The sequence below is a fragment of the Bos indicus genome, chromosome X, assembly GCF_029378745.1.
Source record: "Bos indicus isolate NIAB-ARS_2022 breed Sahiwal x Tharparkar chromosome X, NIAB-ARS_B.indTharparkar_mat_pri_1.0, whole genome shotgun sequence".
Lineage (NCBI taxonomy): Eukaryota > Metazoa > Chordata > Mammalia > Artiodactyla > Bovidae > Bos > Bos indicus.
In genome coordinates, this window is record NC_091789.1 from 33,313,491 (window position 1) to 33,333,659 (window position 20,169).

The following is a 20,169-nucleotide window of genomic DNA, read 5'->3' on the forward strand; positions in this document are numbered from 1 at the left end:
GGAAGTTAAGGAAGAGACATAGATATAACTGCTGTTTAAGAGCTTAAATCACCTAAAAAGAGGGGACCTTTAACATGTAAAAGTGGGTTTGAATCACCTAGACTTCTAAAAGGAGTTTGTGGCATCCCTGTTTATATGAAGCAGCCCTCATCTGGGGCCAGGTAAATGGTAAAAGGATGAAGAAGCAGGAGGGCTGTGCAGGGAAACAAGGAGAGCAGACAATAGGGAGAGCTGATTCACAGAAGATGAGGTGGGAAAATGGCCCACCAGAACAGCCTTAGGGAACAAAGCTCGGGGGAGGAGGAGGGAAAAAAGGCACTGTGGAGCCAAAGGAAACCAAACCAATAATGAAAATGGCTAGCTCATCCCAAGTGAAGTGAGTAAGGAGCGTGCATGCTAAGTCGCTTCAGTTGTGTCCAACTCTTTGTGACCCCATGGACTGTAGCCCACCAGGCTCCTCTGTCCATGGGATTCTCCAGGCAAGAATACTGGAGTGGGTTGCCATTTCCTTACAGTATAGTCCATGGGGTTGCAAAGAGTCAGATGCAAGTAAGGAGATGAGTCCTCAAAACACCAGGAGAAGGCTCCCAGAGATTTCCTGGGGCCAAACCAGAGATGGAGATACTAGCAAGAGAACAGCTCTTTCCCCAGAGAGGGGAATAGGGAAGATCCCTACTCAAGGAGGTGGAAACAAAGCAGATCAGCAAGAACCATCCTCACCCCAGGATCCAAGACTGGAAAAGAAGCCTATGATGGCGGCCCCCATCCTCCATGCCAGGCTCCTCCTGTTCCCTGGACAGGATATGGCCTCTCTGAGGATCATCTGCACTAGGAATCCCCTTATTCCCTCCAGTCAATTTCCACTAACAGCTGACACTCACACATCACCATGTCAAGGCAGCCTTCATCCAGGAAGACACCATGGCCTTCCTGGTGGACTTGCAATCCACTCCTCTGTGGCTTGTCTTCTCAGGGTGTCCGGCCACCATGCACTCAGGATAAATAACCAGAAAGGAGGCAAAATTCAGGAGAAACAAAGGGCTCATGTGCCTGAAATGTGTGCCATGGTAACACAAGGTGATTCACCATGGTTTGCCTCAATTGTATAAGGTCACACCCCCAATTCCTTCACAAAGTCATGTTTTATGACACAGAGGGATATGAAAACACAGAAAGAGAAAGAAAAATTTCAGAATTCATTTCTCCTCATCAAGAAATTTTCTTCTTCCTAAAGAACTGTAACAACAGAAAATCTGAGATCAAGGACCTGTTTTATCTTTAAAACATTTAAGAAAAAGTATTAAGACAGCCTTTACTACCCACCCCCATCAAAAAAATCTCTAAAAGCTGTTGAACAGTTTCAACCTGGGCATCACATTTCAATAGAAAAGAACCAATAAACACACAGAATTGGTACGAGTCTGTGCTATGGTCCTGCTTCATGGCAAGGGTACTGTAGAGGGTGATGTAGCTGAGTACCACAACCATGAACAGCATTTTTCATCTTAGTGACGTGCCCATCACTGGAACCCATGGGCAAAGGAACTGAGGGTGTGATGATTCTATTCAACTAGTTGTTACGTTGTGAATGTAGTTCTGGAAGGCACTTCAGAATATGTTCAATATACTGTGACAAAATTGAGCAAGATCAAAGTGCCGCAAAAAGACCTTATGACTCTTGTGTAGAGACTAACAACACTAAGGGGTGTCTAGAGAAATGGCGGGGGCAGGAAAGAAAAAAAAAAACAAACTGATAGGCAATTGTCGAAGAAGAATGTAAATTCTTCACAAAAAAGCTCCTGTGACTCTGAACCCTCGTCATGCAAGTTTACACTTAGGGATGACACTTGGGTCACATTCTAGCAGTTGTAGCTTCTCACCCAGGGACCTCTTGGGACCTTCTGAGATAAATTCAGAATCAATTTAAAGGCTAGACCCTTTTCCTGTACTCCTCACCTCTTCTTGTCTTATTCAGTCACCAAGTCATGTCCAACTCTTTGTGACCCCATGGACTGTGGCACGCCAGGTTTCCCTGTCCTTCACCATCTCCCAGAGTTTACACAAATTTATGTTCATTGAGTCAGTGATGCCATCCAATGATCTCATCCTCTGGCATCCCCTTCTCTTCTTGCCCTCAATATTTCCAAGCATCAGGGGCTTTTTCATGAGTCAGCTCTTCACATCTGGTGGCCAAAGTATTGGAGCTTCAGCTCCAGGATCAGTCTTTCTAATGAATATTTGGGGTTGACTTCTTTTACGATTGACTTGTTTGGTCTTCCTGCAGTCCAAGGGACTCAACAGACTCTTCTCCAGTACCACAGTTCGAAAGCATCAATTCTTCAGTGCTCAGCCTTCCTTATGGTCCAACTCTCATGTCCGCACGTGACTACTGGAAAAATCATAGCTTTGACTAGATGGACCTTTGTTGGCAAAGTAATGTCTCTGCTTTCTAATACACTGTCTAGGTTTGTCATAGATTTCCTTCCAAGGAGCAAGTGTCTTTTCATTTCATGGCTGCAGTCAACATAAAAAGTGATTTTGGAGCCCCTTGACATAAAAAAAAAAAAAAAAAATCACCACCAACACCCACTCCACTCATGATGTTCTTTTCATCCAAGGCTACACCTTCTACCATCAATCTTCCCATCTTTTGGGAGCTCTTCTTACCCTCCAGTATCAATCAAGGGTCTTCTCAAAAGACAGCCTATCAAACCTATGTGGGTGAAGTTCTGAAACCCAGCATGAGGGGCTGCTGAACACAGGCGTTAGGAATGACAAGCCTTTAACAGCCACAGGCAGGAAGGACAAAGGAAGACACAGCTCTACTGGAGACTGGAAAGAGCTGAAGTGATGGAGGAGAGGCTTCCCCATTGACGCTGGTAACAGATGGTTACAGGCACTGCCGGTACTACACGGAAAGGAGAAGCAGCAGAAGGGACAGACACCCACCCCTGAATTCGCTCCTCCCCTGGCCTTCCACTGACTGAACCCAAACCAAAGCCACATGGACGGAGCCCTAGTGATGAACATCCAGAGGGCAGGCTCCAAGGTGTAGACTGGAACAAAACGGAGAGGACAGGGGATGGACAGAGAATCAGTAGGTCAGCTGCCATGGACCCTTTGTGTTTCAAATGCTCACGACTTTTTAAACTGCCAGTTACTTTGTGGAAACCAATCAAGGGGAGTTTCCAGTATTATTAATTCTAATAAAGATCTAGTCAATCTAATCACAGAAAACTAGTCAATCTAATCACACTAGGACCACAGCCTTGTCTAACTCAATGAAACTAAGCCATGCCCATGGGGCCACCCAAGACGAGCGGGTCATGGTGGAGAGGTCTGACAGAATGCGGTCCACTGGAGAAGGGAATGGCAAACTGCCGGGAGCCGGTGAGGCATTCCACTCGTGACAAAGGTCATGAGGAAGGACGCTCGGCATACGCAAAGGCGGGATCGAGCCTCAGGAGTCCGCCTGGATATTCTCGAGCATCTACCCCCCAAAAAAACCAGAGTCTGCCTACTTTATTGCTTTGTGCTCTCACCTCTGACTTTACTGGAGGCTGTCCCCCACCACCATCTTGCTCTCTCTGTCAAAGAGTTAACTTACAGCTCCAATTAATAAAGTTCCTGGGCAATTAGGAGTGTTTAAATCCAAACCCCTCAGATGGCTCTCTAACTCACCTGACAAGTTTACCCGGACTCCTACAGCTATGCATAGGATTGTTTACAGTCTCCCAGCCTCCAGAGGCAGGGGAAGCTTAAGATATTCAAATAGCTTAGAGCCTCTCAGAGAGTTAGAAACTGTCAGAATAAGACTAGTAAGGGATTTCATTGATGAGTCAATGTTTGTTGCCAAGTTTTCACATCCCCTGAATTGTATCCTTGAATATGTATTAATTAATATAGTTGGTATGTAGAAAAAATAAGTAGTGGCCTTGGTGCTAGTAACTTTAGACCCTTAAGGTAATAAATTCTTTCCTTTGTTGTAAACCCATTACACATCCACCCTATAGGAATGCAATTTTATCTTCGGAAGATGGCGCCAAACCTTAAAATAATTACTCTTAGAGAAAATAAGTCTTTGTTGATAAGTCCTTGTCAAGAGTCATAAAATGTTAATAGGCCTTCTGGCCAGAAGATGATGTAAATCACCTAAACCATTTGTATACGATAAATTTGCAGGAAAGAAACCCTGGTTTTTGATAAGAATCAAAGACTGCTGACTTTGCATCCCCTATTATCCTCTATGTGTAACTTAGGGTATAAAAGCCCCTGTTAAAAATAAAGCTATGGGCCTTGCTCACCAATGCTTGGTCTCCCCATGTCATTCTTCTCCTTAACTTCTGGCTGAAGTCTCCATCTAGAGCGTGGATATCCTCTGCGACCACTTATTTGCCTGGGCTTCTAAGACCCACTCGAGAAGGTGTCTAAGGTGGGGCACCCTCTGCTATTCGAGAGGGCGCCTGCGGCCTCCGTGGTCAGAACTACCCTGGTGTCACGGGTTATATTGATTTTCCGCGTAAACCAAGCTACTCAGCCTCTTTTCTCCACTGAATTTTCCTACTGAGCTATCCTCATTCTATTACTCTTTATATCTCTAATTACCATTTGAATAGGTCGCCGACACCGTCTCCCCTTCAAATACCCTGGATCAGCCGGGGCTGGTCCCCGGCAGCAAACCACTTCAGTATTCTTGCCTTGAGAACCCCATGAACACTCGATGGACGTGAGTCTGAGTGAACTCTGGGAGTTGGTGATGGACAGGGAGGCCTGGCATGCTGCAATTCATGGGGTCACAAAGTGCCGGACATGACTGAGCAACTGAACTGAACTGAATAAAGATCTTATAGTCATGGTCTTCCATCTTGGTTTGTCCTTCTATCATGGAGGGGGCAAACAGAACACCAGGTAGACTCCTGGCCTCAGTAATTTTCTGATATTGAAGGGAATCAAACTTTTAAGGCCCTTTAGACCAGTGTGAGTAAGTGTGGTTCATGTCCCAGTAGCATCAGCATCACCTGGAACTGCACAGAAATGCAGATTCTTGGGCCCCATCCATGACGTATGGAATCAAAGTCTCTAAGACTAGGGCCTGGGAATCTGTGTTTTAAAAAGCTCTCAGGGGTTCTAATGTATGTATATGCTACAGTTTAAGGAGTCCTCCTTTAGACCCCATCTTTCATGTTTTAGGCAGGACAGAACATGGATATCCTATCATAGACCCTTCCAGTGTAAGGAGCCCTTGACCCTGAACTTCCTTGCTATGATCTTTAGCAAGATACCAATGTCTGACCCTGGTCATCTTACTTAGTTGCTGTCACTATGGGCAATAAAATCTATTTCAGCTTTTCAAAGGGCTTGATCTTGAAATCCCTCAGATTTGTCATTTCAGGAGACGATGACAATGGCAGCAATGACAGCAGCAGCAGCTCACACTAAGCCTTCTCCACACAACCAGTTTCACCTGAAAAGTGCTATGCATTTTAACCTACTTCCTTTCCTACCCTGTGAGGTGGGCACTATCTTTGCTTCACAGATGCTGAGGATGTGGCCTATGGAAAAACTCACTAACTTGTTTTGTCTGTATAAGAACGGAATACCTACTTCAGAGCTATGAAAACAGTATGAGAAGGCAATCTGCAAATATAAAGCCTTCTATAAATGACAGCAGTGTGAACAGCCAACTACTGATGAACTGACCGTGTGGAGTTTCATTAAGCTCTAACTTCATGGCATATTCAAGGCAGATTAGAATATGACTAGCAGGCTGCTGCTTCTTTTTTTTAATAAGTCATGTGCCAAGAAGAGTGGAAATTCCAGTGTTTTAACAGGTGCTATTTGAAGATTTTTCATAAATTTGAAACAGTAGAGGAAAACAAACACTGATGTTAATCTGAATATAAAAAATAGCTTTCCTTGATGACAAGAAATAGCAACAAACCTCTTATCTAAAAGAAGATAAAACCACCTGGTAAGCTCTCCCCAGATGCAAAGGGCTGCTGACACACATTCTCTTCTGACACCTCTCCCAGAATTCTGTTTATGGCCAAACAAATGATTTAATCTTCTAGAAACAGATTCATAGGTAACATCATTTTTACTCTTTTGATATGATGGATTCTCGATTGAATCAAAATCTTCCTCCTCGTTCAAATGCTCTTTCTATTAAAGCATTATCTTCCCCTCTCTAACTCCAGAGATGAGGTGAGTATTAAGACCCATCTTTCCCTCTGTCTAAAATATGCCCCAAAGTGTCCTGGGGGTTGAGCTGGCATCTCAATGGAGAAAGACCTTGGCTGGACAGACAAGGGCCAAGAAATGAAAGCTGGTCCCCTCTCCCACCATCAACTGCATGATAAAATACTAGTATTGCATTTTAGAAACAGAGACTCAGAAAGGTTATCTGACTTATTCACATAGCCGGTAAATGACAAAACAGAAAAAAATTGTCTTTTCTACTATAACAAAGCCTAATTCTATTTCAGTGCATTGAAACAGGCATCATACTTCCCCTGCTCTCTAAAAGCAACATCACACAATTTATTTTCCCTACAAAAGAGTTCATACCTACATATAAATTCACAACACAATATGATGGAGTGTACCATCTGTAGTGTTTGTTCTTTACAGTCAATATTTAGAGGGTTAGACCGAGGAGAAGTGATAAGCTGTTCACGTCCCTGAATAGTAGCAGGAGAGAGTAAAACAAATTTACAGTTGGCACCAAAGGCAAAAGTGTTAGGCAATCACAAGTATTTGCATGTACACCTCATAACAGCCGCAGGTAAATTATTTGACAAGGTCAAATTCGACTAAACAACATAACCACCAGCAAAATAGGGTTGGAGTGAGTTGCTAGACCAGTTAGGAAGAAATACAGGAAGACAACCAGCTCGATTGCAGAAGCCCTGGTTTTCTGGACTCTAACTTTAGAAAGGTTTGTTTTGCCTTTATTAGAAATCCTGAATTATGTTTTTCCTACAGATAATGCAAGTGGTACAAAAAGCAAAGGAAAGCACTTTACAAGGGAGAAGCCAAAGCCTCATGAAAAAAGCTGATAAAACACAAAAAGTTAATTGAGTCCCAGAAGGTAAGAAGGTACCCCTTGTCTTACATAAATACCACACACTAAGGGATTGTAGCACTGGAGTTCCTTGGGGCACCCACTGTTTCAGTGCTCGACATGTTATAATTACGTCTATGTCTTAGACAACAGCGTACAGTGGCTCAGTGGTAAAGAATCCGCCTGCCAATGTAGCAGACATGGGCTTGATCCATGGGTTGGAAAGATCCCCTGGAGGAGGAAATGGCAACCCACTCCATTCTCCTTGCCTGGAAAACCCCATGGACAGAGAAGCCTGGCAATGTTAGAGTCCATGGGGTCACAAAGAATCAGACATGACCTGGCGATTGAGTGTGCGTGCGCACACACAGGCACACACACACACACACTTAGACAATAGTTTTGTGGAAAGGCCACAGATATTAGAATCAGATAGTCCTGGGCCCCACTCTGCCTGTACTATTTCTTAGCTGGGTGATCATGGAAGGCTATTAAACCTCTCTAGATGTTAATTTTCTTACAATTGAAAATACTTTCTCCTTTTGGAGGACTACTGAAGTTTCAATCTGATAAAGACATGCCAGAATCCACAATGTTGTCTCTGAACTTTCCCTTTTCCATGCATGCATGCATGCTAAGTCACTTCAGTTGTGACCAACTCTGTGCGACCCCATGGACAACAGCCCGTCAGGCCCCTCTGTCCATGGGATTTCCCAGGCAAGAATACAGGAGTGGGTTGCCATTTCCTTCTCCGTTCCCTTTTCCATACCCACTTATAAATGATTTATCATAACAATAATTAACCATGGGGGAAAAAAAGCTATTGATTTTAACTACCTTGCCTTCCTGTAAAATCTTATAACCTCTCACAAACTACTCCTCGATAACATAGTGTTACTAGAATGATCAGTATTTCTAACCAGGGTTGTTATGCAACATTGAGGCAAAAAAAAAAAAAAAAGTCACAAGCACTCAGAATCATCCCCAGTGACTTTTTTCCCACCTTTCCATCTATTTTTAGCTGCACAAGTTACTAATTACTGCCAAGTCCATTTAAGACAGTAAAAGTGTGAAACTCAGACTGTTTCGTTACGGTACCAGTATTTAGACACTACCTAAAATATTCACCCTATGTTAAGACACCACTACTTTTACAAACTTGGAAACTGAAACTGCATACATGAGCAAATTTTTTTATGCCTAGATTTCCATAAATATGTCTATGAAAGTCTATTTGCTTAGAATAAGCATCCAGCTGAGGAAGGAAACATTTAAGCTTTATGGTGCCCAAAGCTTCCCAGACATTGTCTCTTTTCTTGGAAAAACCTGACCCACAGTGTATCTCACAACAGCAGAAGAAAGTGAGGCTTCAAGAGCTCACACCATACACAAAAATAAACTCAAAATGGATTAAAGATCTAAACGTAAGACCAGAAACTATAAAACTCCTAGAGGAGAACATAGGCAACACACTCTCCGACATACATCACAGCAGGATCCTCTATGACCCACCTCCCAGAATATTGGAAATAAAAGCAAAAATAAACAAATGGGACACAATTAAACTTAAAAGCTTCTGCACAACAAAGGAAACTCTTAGCAAGGTGAAAAGGCAGCCTTCAGAATGGGAGAAAGTAATAGCAAATGAAGCAACTGACAAACAACTAATCTCAAAAATATACAAGCAACTCCTACAGCTCAACTCCAGAAAAATAAATGACCCAATCAAAAAATGGGCCAAAGAACTAAATAGACATTTCTCCAAAGAAGACATACAGATGGCTCACAAACACATGAAAAGATGCTCAACATCACTCATTATCAGAGAAATGCAAATCAAAACCACTATGAGGTACCATTTCACGCCAGTCAGAATGGCTGCAATCCAAAAGTCTACAAGCAATAAATGCTGGAGAGGGTGTGGAGAAAAGGGAACTCTCTTACACTGTTGGTGGGAATGCAAACTAGTACAGCCACTATGGAGAACAGTGTGGAGATTCCTTAAAAAACTGGAAATAGAACTGCCTTATGACCCAGCAATCCCACTGCTGGGCATACACACTGAGGAAACCAGAAGGGAAAGAGACACGTGTACCCCAGTGTTCATCGCAGCACTGTTTATAATAGCCAGGACATGGAAGCAACCTAGATGCCCATCAGCAGATGAATGGATAAGAAAGCTGTGGTACATATACACAATGAAGTATTACTCAGCCATTAAAAAGAATACATTTGAATCAGTTCTAATGAGATGGATGAAACTGGAACCTATTATACAGAGTGAAGTAAGCCAGAAAGAAAAACACCAATACAGTATACTAAGGCATATATGTGGAATTTAGAAAGATGGTAACAATAACCCTGTGTACGAGACAGCAGAAGAGACACTGATGTATAGATCAGTCATATGGACTCTGTGGGAGAGGGAGAGGGTGGGGAAATTTGGGAGAATGGCATTGAAACATGTATAATATCATGTATGAAACGAGTCACCAGTCCAGGTTCGATGCACGATACTGGATGCTTGGGGCTGGTGCACTGGGACGACCCAGAGGGAGGGTATGGGGAGGGAGGAGGGTTCAGGATGGGGAACACAGGTATACCTGTGGCGGATTCATTTTGATATTTGGCAAAACTAATACAATATTGTAAAGTTTAAAAATAAAATAAAATTTAAAAAAAAAAAAGAGCTCAGAGAATAATATGTGATGATAGAGAGTAGTAGCCCTACAACTCAAACTTCAAGCTGGCCGGAAGTCAGTGTTTCTTAAATAAGACCAACATGTGCTGTTGTATCTGATCTGACTCACCTTTCCTGGAAGATGCATGCCTGCCTTAATGACCTTTATCTTCTGACAGGCTACCATAAGCAGATAAGTGTAAGGAGGATAAATTCACAAACTTTTTGGATTGATGAAGATGGGCCTGGGTGTTTTTTGCTTAGGACACAGTAAATACAATCTTTAATCTTAGTCACTATTAGTTACCATACACATCTATAACCACAGCATTTCCCCTCCCACCTAGACCCTGACCTCTCCACCTCAATCCCAGAAGGAGGATCACAAGCCCGTGTGCCCCAATGAAAGAAAAGTTAATGTGTGGCATTATCAAAAGCATGTACTGATCATTCTCAAGAGTGGTAAGGAAATACCAACAGGTACTATAAAGGTTATGGGCATTCATTGGAAAAGACCCTGATTCTGGGAAAGATTGAAGTCAGGAGAATGGGACAAGAGAGGACGAGATGGTTGGATGGCATCACCAACTCAATGGACATGAGTTTGAACAAACTCAGGGAGATAGTAAAAGACAGGGAAGCCTGGCATGGTGCAGTCCATGCGGTCACAAAGAGTTGGACACAACTGAACGACTGAAAATAACAACAATGAACATTTAGGCAAAAAAAAAAAAAAATAGACCCTTGGTCCTCAGTGCATTTGAGAGTCAATTCAGAACATGGACTATAGAACCAGACTGGCGGGATTCAAAACTCCTTCTTCCCACCCACCCAGTGATCCTGGGCAAGTTACCTCTAGGTTCAGTTTCCTCATCTGTGTGTGTGTACGTGTGTGTGCACGCACATGCAGGCACACACACGTGTGCTCAGTTGTGTCCGACTCTCTTCATGTGCCCATGCACACGCAGGCACATGCACACATATGTGCTCAGTTGTGTCCTATGGACTGTTGCCTGCCAGGCTCCTCCGTCCATGGGATCTTCCAGGCAAGAATACAGGAGTGGGTTGACATGTCCTCCTCCAGGGAAATCTTCCCGACCCAGGGATTGAACCCATTTCTCCTGCATTACATGTGGATTCATCACATTGCACCACCATCTGGGAAGCCCCTTCCTCATATGTAGAATGCAAATAATAGCATCTAACACAGATGCTTGTAGTGAGGCTGAAAGTGTATACCAGAATCTGCAAGGACATAATTAAGTGGTATGAAGTGTTATCACTGATTTTAATTTAAATACAAGGAACAAAATCATGCTTTGCCTATGAGATATGTGTATAAAATGACTATAAGCTGGCCATACTGGTATAACTTGGAGTAGAATGTGTTTCTCAATCAACAAAGTCTTATTTCCAGCAGAGAAGGGTGTTAAGCCAGGCCTGAAGCATTTCAGGTCAGACGCAGGAAATTGGCAGCCTTGTTCTTTCATGAGACGGAGTCATCAGGGTGGTATTCGATCCCTGGGTTGGGACAATCCCCTGGAGAAGGAAATGGCAAAAACCCACTCTGGTATTCCTGCCTGGGAAATCCCATGGACAGATGAGCCTGGCTGGCTAGTCTATGGGGTCGCAAAGAGGCGGGGCATGACTGATCACACATGCATGCATCAGGGTACAGGCTGTAAATGAAAAAGAAAGAACTTCCAGTTTCTCAAATCTGAAGAGCCACTGAGACCCTGCTTGAGTGAAAGGTGGCTGAAGGGAAGAGGTCAAGGCAGAGAAGACTGATCCAAAGGCTGAGGATCACAGGACGACTTGGGTGAACAGTCAAACTGGCACAACCAATCATTCTGACTGCAGTAAATGAAACAGATTTCAAGGAGATGAAGAAAGTGGTGGAACACTGCAGAAAATATCCCAGCAGCCAAAGCCCAAAATAAGGCATCTCCAGCACTCTGACAGTCTATATAGAAAGAGGGAATGTAGCTACCAGTTATTTCATTAGAGGGAGAAAATGACAGTCTTAGAAACAGCCTGATGAGAAGAATTTTAAATGAAACAAAAACTTAAGATGAAAGGCTTAAAAAGAAGGTTAAAAAAATTCAACCACTAAGAGAGGCAAAAGTTGGGGGACATGACTGATTTTCAGAAAAATCAGTACTCCTTGGGAAAATGGCTGATTTGGAGTCTGGACCAGGAAATAGAATAAGATACGCTTGGAACAACTTATGCTGGAAAGCAAGAAAGGTATCACAGATTACTAGGGCCTTGTAAGAAGTATGCAGGAGATAAATATAAACTGAGCATGGAAAAGAATACTGCCTTCAATGGATTGAAACAAATACATTCAGATCTACAAGATCTTGCTGATACTTGAAAAAGGAAAAAAAACTCACTGGTTGTTAAGGCATTAAATTATAAATCAGAAAAATGATAAAAGGGAAAAAAATCAAGCCTTTCCCCTCTCCTTCCTATACATTCTTTTTTTTTTTTTTCCAGAAGACCCAAGTATTTCATGAGGGCAAATTTATTTCTTCTTTTTTGAGAGTAAATTCTTTATAGATAGAATACCAACTGGTAAATGCAAGAGGAATGATAGATTTAGATCATCATTTTGTGACCCCTAATGAAATAGATCTAGGTTATAACTCACAAGGATGCTACAATTATCAGGTGAAAGGTAGATAGGTAAGTTGACCCCATCGGAACCCACTAATCACTCTTGGTATCTCAAAGAGGGACACATTCAGGCATCACATCTCTAATGATGTGATGCAACAGATTATACACAGTAATACCTACCAAGAATGCTCACTCTTAAGTCTGAATCTAATCAAGCTGCTACATCTCACTGCCAGATTACAGGAAACATGGAACATAAATGAACAAATCAGATAACATTACAAGTAAGAAGTGACCCCAGAAGTGGACATTCTACCTGACAAATGACCTGCTATCTCCATCACATGAAAGGCATGAAGAAAACAAGCAGGGGAAGGGGGTTGTTATAAAATAAAATAGATTTACAAACCTAACAACCAAACACAATGTGTGGACCTTAATTCCTGGTTGCAACTAATCATAAATGAAAAGACATCTCTGAGAAAAATTAAATATGGGAATGTTAAGGAATTGTCACTAAAATTTTTAGGCAAGAAAGGCACAACGTTTTTTAAGGAACAAAGTCCTTATCAGAGATGTAAACTGAAACACTAATGAATGAGATGACATAATATTTAGGATTTTGTTTTCAAACACACTGCTACTGCTGCTGCTGCTGCTAAGTCGCTTCAGTCATGTCCGACTCTGTGCGACCCCAGAGACGGCAGCCCACCAGGCTCCCCTGTCCCTGGGATTCTCCAGGCAAGAATACTGGAGTGGGTTGCCATTTCCTTTTCCAGTGCATGAAAGTGAAAAGTGAAAGTGAAGTTGCTCAGTCGTGTCCTACTCTTCTCGACCCCATGGACTGCAGCCTATCAGGCTCCTCTGCCCATGGGATTTTCCAGGCAACAGTACTGGAGTAGGGTGCCATTGCCTTCTCCTTTAAAACACACTAGTCCCCCACAAAAGAAAAGTGGGGAAAAAAGAAATAAGTCAAACAAAATTTGAAAAATGTTAATAGCTGCCAAAAGCAGGAAGTAATTATCTTATTCTCTCATAATGTCCACAAAACAAAGTTAAAAAAAAATTAAATAGTTTTGATGTAAATTCAATCTGTGCTTTATCTTACCAGTGATGTTTTAGGAGGTAGTTAAGGTCCTCCCCTAAAGAAAAATCTAGTCATTCCACTTAGCCTAAAGAGGTGCAAAGAGTTTTAATCAGCTTGCATTCTGAATTCAAAATGACAATAAGTGACTGAACCAAGGACCCAGGAGTTCTATGGTAAAAACCCAATGTCAGCTTACCTTTTCCCAGTAAGAGACAGCCTCCAAGGCACCTGGGTTGGGCAGCACAACCCACAAAGAGCTCATCTGATGACAGTTGATGGCAGATGGTTAAGATCTGTGAGAGCCCAAGGGAGCATGGGCAAGGGCCAACCAGATTTCCTAAATCAGATCTTCGTCAATACAGAAGTTGCAAAGTTTCCTACCAACTTGTGTAATGCACAAAGCTACTTTCTTGCCAGTGGTAATGAATCTGTGCTAACTTGTCCCTATAATCACTCACCTGTAATTTGGAAGTACAGCTCATGACATACAATACTGAAGGTCCACAGAAAGAGCTACACCATGATTTACCTGCATTGGTATCACTGCCCTAACCAAGGAGCTAACCACAAGACCCCAGGTGTTTACAAGTCACCCACTGGTTTGATACATACTACTTGTGTTTTTCTCTTTCCTTCAAACACTTCTATTATGGACTGAATATTTGCATTCCCCCCAAAATAAGATGTTGAAGCCATAAGCCCCAAGATGATGGTATTTGGAGGGCCTGTGGGAGGTAGTAAGGGTGAGACTAGGTCATGAGGGTGGTGTCTCCATGATGGAATTAGTGGCATTATAAGAAAAAGGAGAGAGATCAAAGAGTCAGAACAAAAAAATTCTAAAATTTATATGAAAACACAAAAGACTCCAAATAGTCAAAGAAGTTTTAAGAGAGAGAACAAAGCTCCAGGTATCACACACCCGGATTTCAAACAATTTATATCACAAAGTTACAGTCATCAAAACAGTATGGTAGTGGTACTAACACAGACACACAGATGCCAGTACCTATATCAAAACAGTATGGTACTGGCACAAAAACAGAATAGAGAACTCAGAAATAAACCCATGCTTATTTGGTGCATTAATCTATGACAAAGGAGGAATACACAGCAGGAGAAAGACAGTAGGAGAAAGACAGTATCTTCAATAAATACTGTTGGGAAAACTAGAAAGCTACAGATAAAAGAATCAAACTGGACCACTTTATCACATCATATACAAAACAAACTCAAGATGGATTCAGTTCAGTTGCTCAGTCGTATCCGACTTTTTGCGACCCCATGAATCACAGCAAGCCAGGCCTCCCTGTCCATCACCAATTCCCAGAGTTCACTCAAACTCACATCCATCGAGTCGGTGATGCCATCCAGCCATCTCATCCTCTGTCATCCCCTTCTCCTCCTGTCCCCAATCCCTCCCAGCATCAGAGTCTTTTCCAATGAGTCAACTCTTCGCATGAGGTGGCCAAACTACTGAAGTTTCAGCTTTAGCATCATTCCTTCCAAAGAACACCCAGGGCTAATAAAAAATGGATTAAGGACTTACAAACCTAAGATATGAAACCATAAAACTTCTAGAAGAAAACACAGGCAGTACACTCTGCTATCAGTCTTAGCAATACTTTTTTGGATCTGTCTCCTCAGGTAAGGGAAACAAAAGAAAAAATAAACAAAAGGGACTACATCAACCTAAAAGGCTTTTTCACAGTGAAAGAATCCATCAACAAAATGAAAAGGCAGCTTACTGAATGGGAGTGAGTAAATGACTTGCACATGATATACTCAACAAGGAATCAATCTAATATATGCAAATAACTCATTCAACTCAACATCGAAAACAAAATAACCCCATTTAAAAAAATTGGGCAGAGGACCTGAAGGGACATTTTTCCAAAGAAGACATGCAGATGGCCTGTGCAGATGGCCAACAGGCATATGCAGGGATACTCAACTTCACTAATCATCAGGGAAATGCAATTCAAAACCACAATGAGACATCACCTCACACTTAGCAGAATGACTATCATCAAAAAGACAACAAACAACAAGTTCTGGTGAGGATACAGAGAAAAGGGAATCCTCCCATACCATTAGTTAAGGTTATAACTGGCACAGCCACTATGGAAAACAGTATGGAGATCCCTCAAAAAATTAAAAATAGAACCACCATATGATCCAGGAATTTCACAGGTGGGTATTTATCCAAAGCAAACAAAAGCCCTATTTGGAAAAGATATATACACCCCTATGTTCACTGCCATGCTATTTACAATAGCCAAGATATGGAAGAAAGTGAAGTGTCCACTGACTGATGAATGGATCAAGAAGATGGGGCATACACATATAATGAAAGATTACTCAGCCATTCAAAAAATGAATGCTTGCCATTGGTGACAACATGGATGGGTCTAGAGGGTATTATGCTAAGTGAAATAAGTTAGAGAAAGACATACTGAATGATCTAACTTACATGTGGAATCTAAAAACCAAGACAAAATGAAAGTAGACAAAGATACAGAGAATAAACAAGGGATGGGGGTGGCACAAAACAGGTGAACAAGATTAAGAGGTATAAGCCTCCACTTATAGAATAAATAAGCAATGAGGATGTCATATACAGCATAAGGAATATGGTCAATAATACTGTAATAACATCATATGGGAACAGATGGTAACTAGACTTACAAGTCATCATTTTCCAATGTATGCAAATACCAATCAATCAGTATGTTGTACAATTGAAACTAACATCATGTTGTATGTCAACTATATTTCAGTTTAAAAAAATAAAACAGAGAGAGAGGGAGATCTCTTTTCCTCCACAGGCACTAAGGAATGGTCACATCACAACACAGAAGGAAGGTGGCTGTCTACCGGCCAGGAAGAGAGTTCTCACCAGAAACTAAATATGCTGATACCTTGATCTTGCACTTCTCAGCCTCCAAAACTGTGAGAAAATGCGTTTCTGTTATGTAAACCACCAGGTCTATGGTATTTTGTTATGGTAGCCCGAAAAACTAACACATATTTCACCTATTTTTCTCCTTCTTCCAAACCCTTTCCAACTCCTTTGATGGGAAGGTTCCACAATCACAAAGGTGGTTCCAGTGCCAAAGGAGAGAAAACAGTTGAAACTTATGGTTTTCCAATGTTGGAAAATTTTACAATCTTCCCCAATTAAAAACAAAAACAAAACCAAAAACTGGCCATGTACTTATGAAATGTGTTTGGAATGTCCCAAGGAGAGCTAAGGCAGTATTAGAACCAAAGAAGGGCTAATCAAGTACACCTTATTTTAAGTAACCATATTCAGAATAAATAATTAGAGTAAATATGTATTTTGGCAAGGTACACTACAACATCATCCCAGGCACGGGGAAACACAAGCCTCTATGCAGATGAACACTCCAGATCAATTTACACAGAAACCCTGGGTAATCCTCCTCACAGACTGCCTGGCTGCCCTCATGGTGTCAGTATCCTGTGCCGTGAAAAACCAACTGTCATGGGTAACAGGAATACAATTTGACCTACTTTCCCCATAAACTCCTGGAAAGTCACTAAGTCAGATTTTTGTGTTTACTGAGCTATCACATTTTGGGGACACATTTCCTCCCTTTCTTTGCACGCAACCTTGTACTCCACACATTAAGGTCATTTTTGGGTAATTCCTAAACTCCCCTGGTCATTTGACCTAAAGATGTCCTATTACTGCTCAGCTAATCCACGAAACATCCTTCTGAGGTAGGTCATGGACAGTTATCTCTACGTGGAAAGAATTCTCCAGCTCAGAAAGGCCAAAGACTCAACGTCAGTTCAGACCCTTTCCTGCCCAAAGGAAGCCATACCAAACCCAGTGTTTCTCCCTAACTCTCAAGTTTCACAAACCTATCTTTCAAGAGTTGAAAGTCCCCCAGCAAGATAATTTAAGGCAGACAACTAAGACTTATTTTTTAAATTACAGACCAAAATATCTACCTTGTGGTACTTTCATGGTAAAGTCTCCTTAATGATGCCAGATTTTTAAAAGCTAAGTAAAACCTCTCAAAGGTGCCCAAGGCCCTGGTGAGCAGGAACACCTGACAAGTCAGCAGGGGCTGCTGAGTGACTTATGATCCCAGGCTGTCCCGCTTTTCTTCACCACAAAACATGTCTGACCTTCTCAGGCCATTAGATGTACTTAGAACCAAAGGAGGGATACTCCTCCATCAGAAATCCTTCCGAACACACCAGCAGAAGTCAATATTTAAGATTCTGGGGCGGGGGGTGGGGGGTGGGGGAGGGGTCGGCGGGGGGAGGGGGAGGGGTCGCCGAGAACTAAGTGCTACCGACTGGGGAGCCCAGGAACTAGAGCTCGCCCCAGAACTTCCAACTCTGGCGTCTGTCCCTCGGCCCTGGCGGGGCAAGAGCCAGTGTAGGTGCCAAAGCTTAGTTCTCGGCGACGCCCCCAGAATCTTAAATATTCACTTCCTGCTGGTGTGTTTGGTAGGCTCCTGGTGGAGGAGCGTCCCTCCTTGGGTTCTAAGCCACTGTCGGTGCCCAAAGTTGCAACTAGGCGTCCGACAGCAGTGCACACTTCTCCTGCCTCCTGCAAACTGAGGTCCCGCGCGTGGGGCCTTGGGATCGCTGTCGGACAGGGCCCGCCATTTGGCACTAGACATCTGCAGCTCCCCCTCTGGGGACAGGCAAACGGCCCTTCTTCGGGCGATGTTCACAGTCCCGCAGCTAGAATCCAGGCACGCTTGGACGAAGTCAGGTGCACCTATGGGCGAGGGAAACCGCCACTCCGCAGTGGGCACCCCACGACCCCATCTTCCCCGGCCCCTCTTCTGCCTAAGCCGGCACAAGGGGTCCACTCCCGGCACTTCCCCTACTTCCAGATGCCCCCCCTCGGCCGCCCCGGAGGGTGGGCGCGGACTCCACGCACGAGCCTCTCACGCCCAATCTGGCCGCGCAGGACCCGGCCACTCACCCGGCCCGCAGCGGTGCTGTGCTTCCTCCGCAAGGTGAGCCCGCTCCGCAGCAGCGCTGGCAGGTCCCGCAGCCGCGGCCGCGGAGGCACCGGCAGCTGCTCGCCGTCAGACTCGCGCCCGCTGGGGCTGCGGCATAGGGCGCCGTCCGCCGCCGCCACGGCCGCCACCGCTGCCGGGACCCGGCTCTCTCACGGTGGCTGCATTTTGACGGAGCCCACGGCCGTCCTCATGCCCTGACGGCGGCTGTGGCGCCGGCGGCTCTTTCCCGCGCTCGCCCCCGCGCGCCGTCCGTGCCTTCGCCAGGCAGCAAAAGGGCGCGATGGCGGCTCGGGCGCTGGGCGCGCTGCTAGCCGCTGCCCATTGGCTCGCACCGCCCCCGCCAAGCTCAGTCCCGCGCACTTCCCCCGCCCAGCCCACGTGAGCCCGGCCCCGCCCCGCCCTCTTCGCGGCACACCTCAAAGTCCGGACCTGACCGCTGCAGCCACTCCCTGAGCCTTGAGCACCTTCTCTTCCACCGACGCGGGATTCCCAGAATCCACCACCAAACCCACTCGACGGCGTGGCCCATTCCCCTACTCCCTTTAGGCTGAAAAGCCCCGCTTCACCCCCTTTTCCTGTATGTGGGCCTCGACCTGAACTTAGACCAAGGTAAGCTAGGAAGTGCGGAACACCACCACACTGCCAGGGTACACAAGGTGGTTTTTTTTTTTTTTTTTTTCTTTCCTTCATAACCTGGCCCCAAATCGTTACCACTCTTCCCAGAAATGGTTTTCACCAAAGAACTTCAAAATAGGCACTGTATTCTGCTACAAATCAAACATCACTGAACTAGAACTGCCGCCTCACTGTCCTCTCTTTGGCACATTCATCATTAAAGTCTAAAATTTTTGTTCATTATGATAGGTGCTAGGCAAAACAGATGCAAATCTGGTGACCTGGAGGTGATTCTCTGTGAACAAGTTGGAATCTGACCTTCCTTGAAAGCCTAATGCATGTGATAATTGTGCTTGGTAAAGTGTAAAGGCCTACTGTGGTGTGAATCATTGTTCACACCATTCCAGGAGGCAGGAATAGTGGAGCCCTGGCAGCGAGACTCTTCCAACAGGGCCTTAACCTTCACCTCCCAGATCAGTCTGTCTTCAGGAAGGGGCAGCCACTGTTTTTACTCCTTATCAGTAGAACACAGGACCCCTAACTTTGCCTAAGACTTGCAAGAACTAAATAAGCTTACTCACATTAGAGCATAGCAGGAATGTGTGAGCCGAAGAGCAGTGCCACTGTCTAGCTCATATCAAGCAATGTCCCACCCACCCCAGGACCTTTGCACTTGCTTTCCCCTCTGCATGGAATACCCCACCTCTGAAATGCTGTCCAGTACAACCCTCTGTAATGGTGGCAATGTTCTATATCTGGTTTGTAGCAACTAGTCATGGGTGACTTTTGAGCACTGGAAATGTGGCTACTGTGCCTGAAAAAGCGAATTTTAAATTTTATTCAATTTTAATTAATACAAATTAAGATAGCCACATATGGTTGTGGGATACTCTACTGGAAAGCAAAGTTCTAGAATTTCATGTTACCCTTTCTCTACGCCTTAAGTTTTTAACTGAAATGTCTCCATTTCAGTGAGGTCTTCCATGACCATGTAATTTGAAATTGTAGCCCTTCCCATCTGACCCCTGTCCTGTCTGCTTTCTAGCCCTCCAATGTTGCCATCCATTAATCTATGTTATTTATCCATTTT

General features: G+C 43.8%; 2 protein-coding genes across 3 annotated transcripts in view; one reads left to right on the top strand and one right to left on the bottom strand.

The window, feature by feature from the left end:
* The window catches only part of LOC139181701 (piezo-type mechanosensitive ion channel component 2-like), a 164,580-nt gene extending 145,862 nt beyond the window's left edge, over window positions 1-18,718 (bottom strand). For both annotated transcript variants that reach the window (XR_011565469.1, XM_070785315.1), the window contains exon 1: window positions 18,425-18,718. The gene's annotated coding sequence lies outside the window, so the exon portion shown is untranslated. The remainder of the gene's footprint in view (window positions 1-18,424) is intronic.
* A 26-nt stretch (window positions 18,719-18,744) lies between these two features.
* LOC139181473 (melanoma-associated antigen 8-like) overlaps window positions 18,745-20,169 on the top strand; it is a 92,324-nt gene continuing 90,899 nt past the window's right edge. Inside the window, exon 1 of the mRNA XM_070785001.1 lies at window positions 18,745-18,842. Within this exon, the coding sequence (XP_070641102.1) occupies window positions 18,745-18,842 (98 nt within the window). The remainder of the gene's footprint in view (window positions 18,843-20,169) is intronic.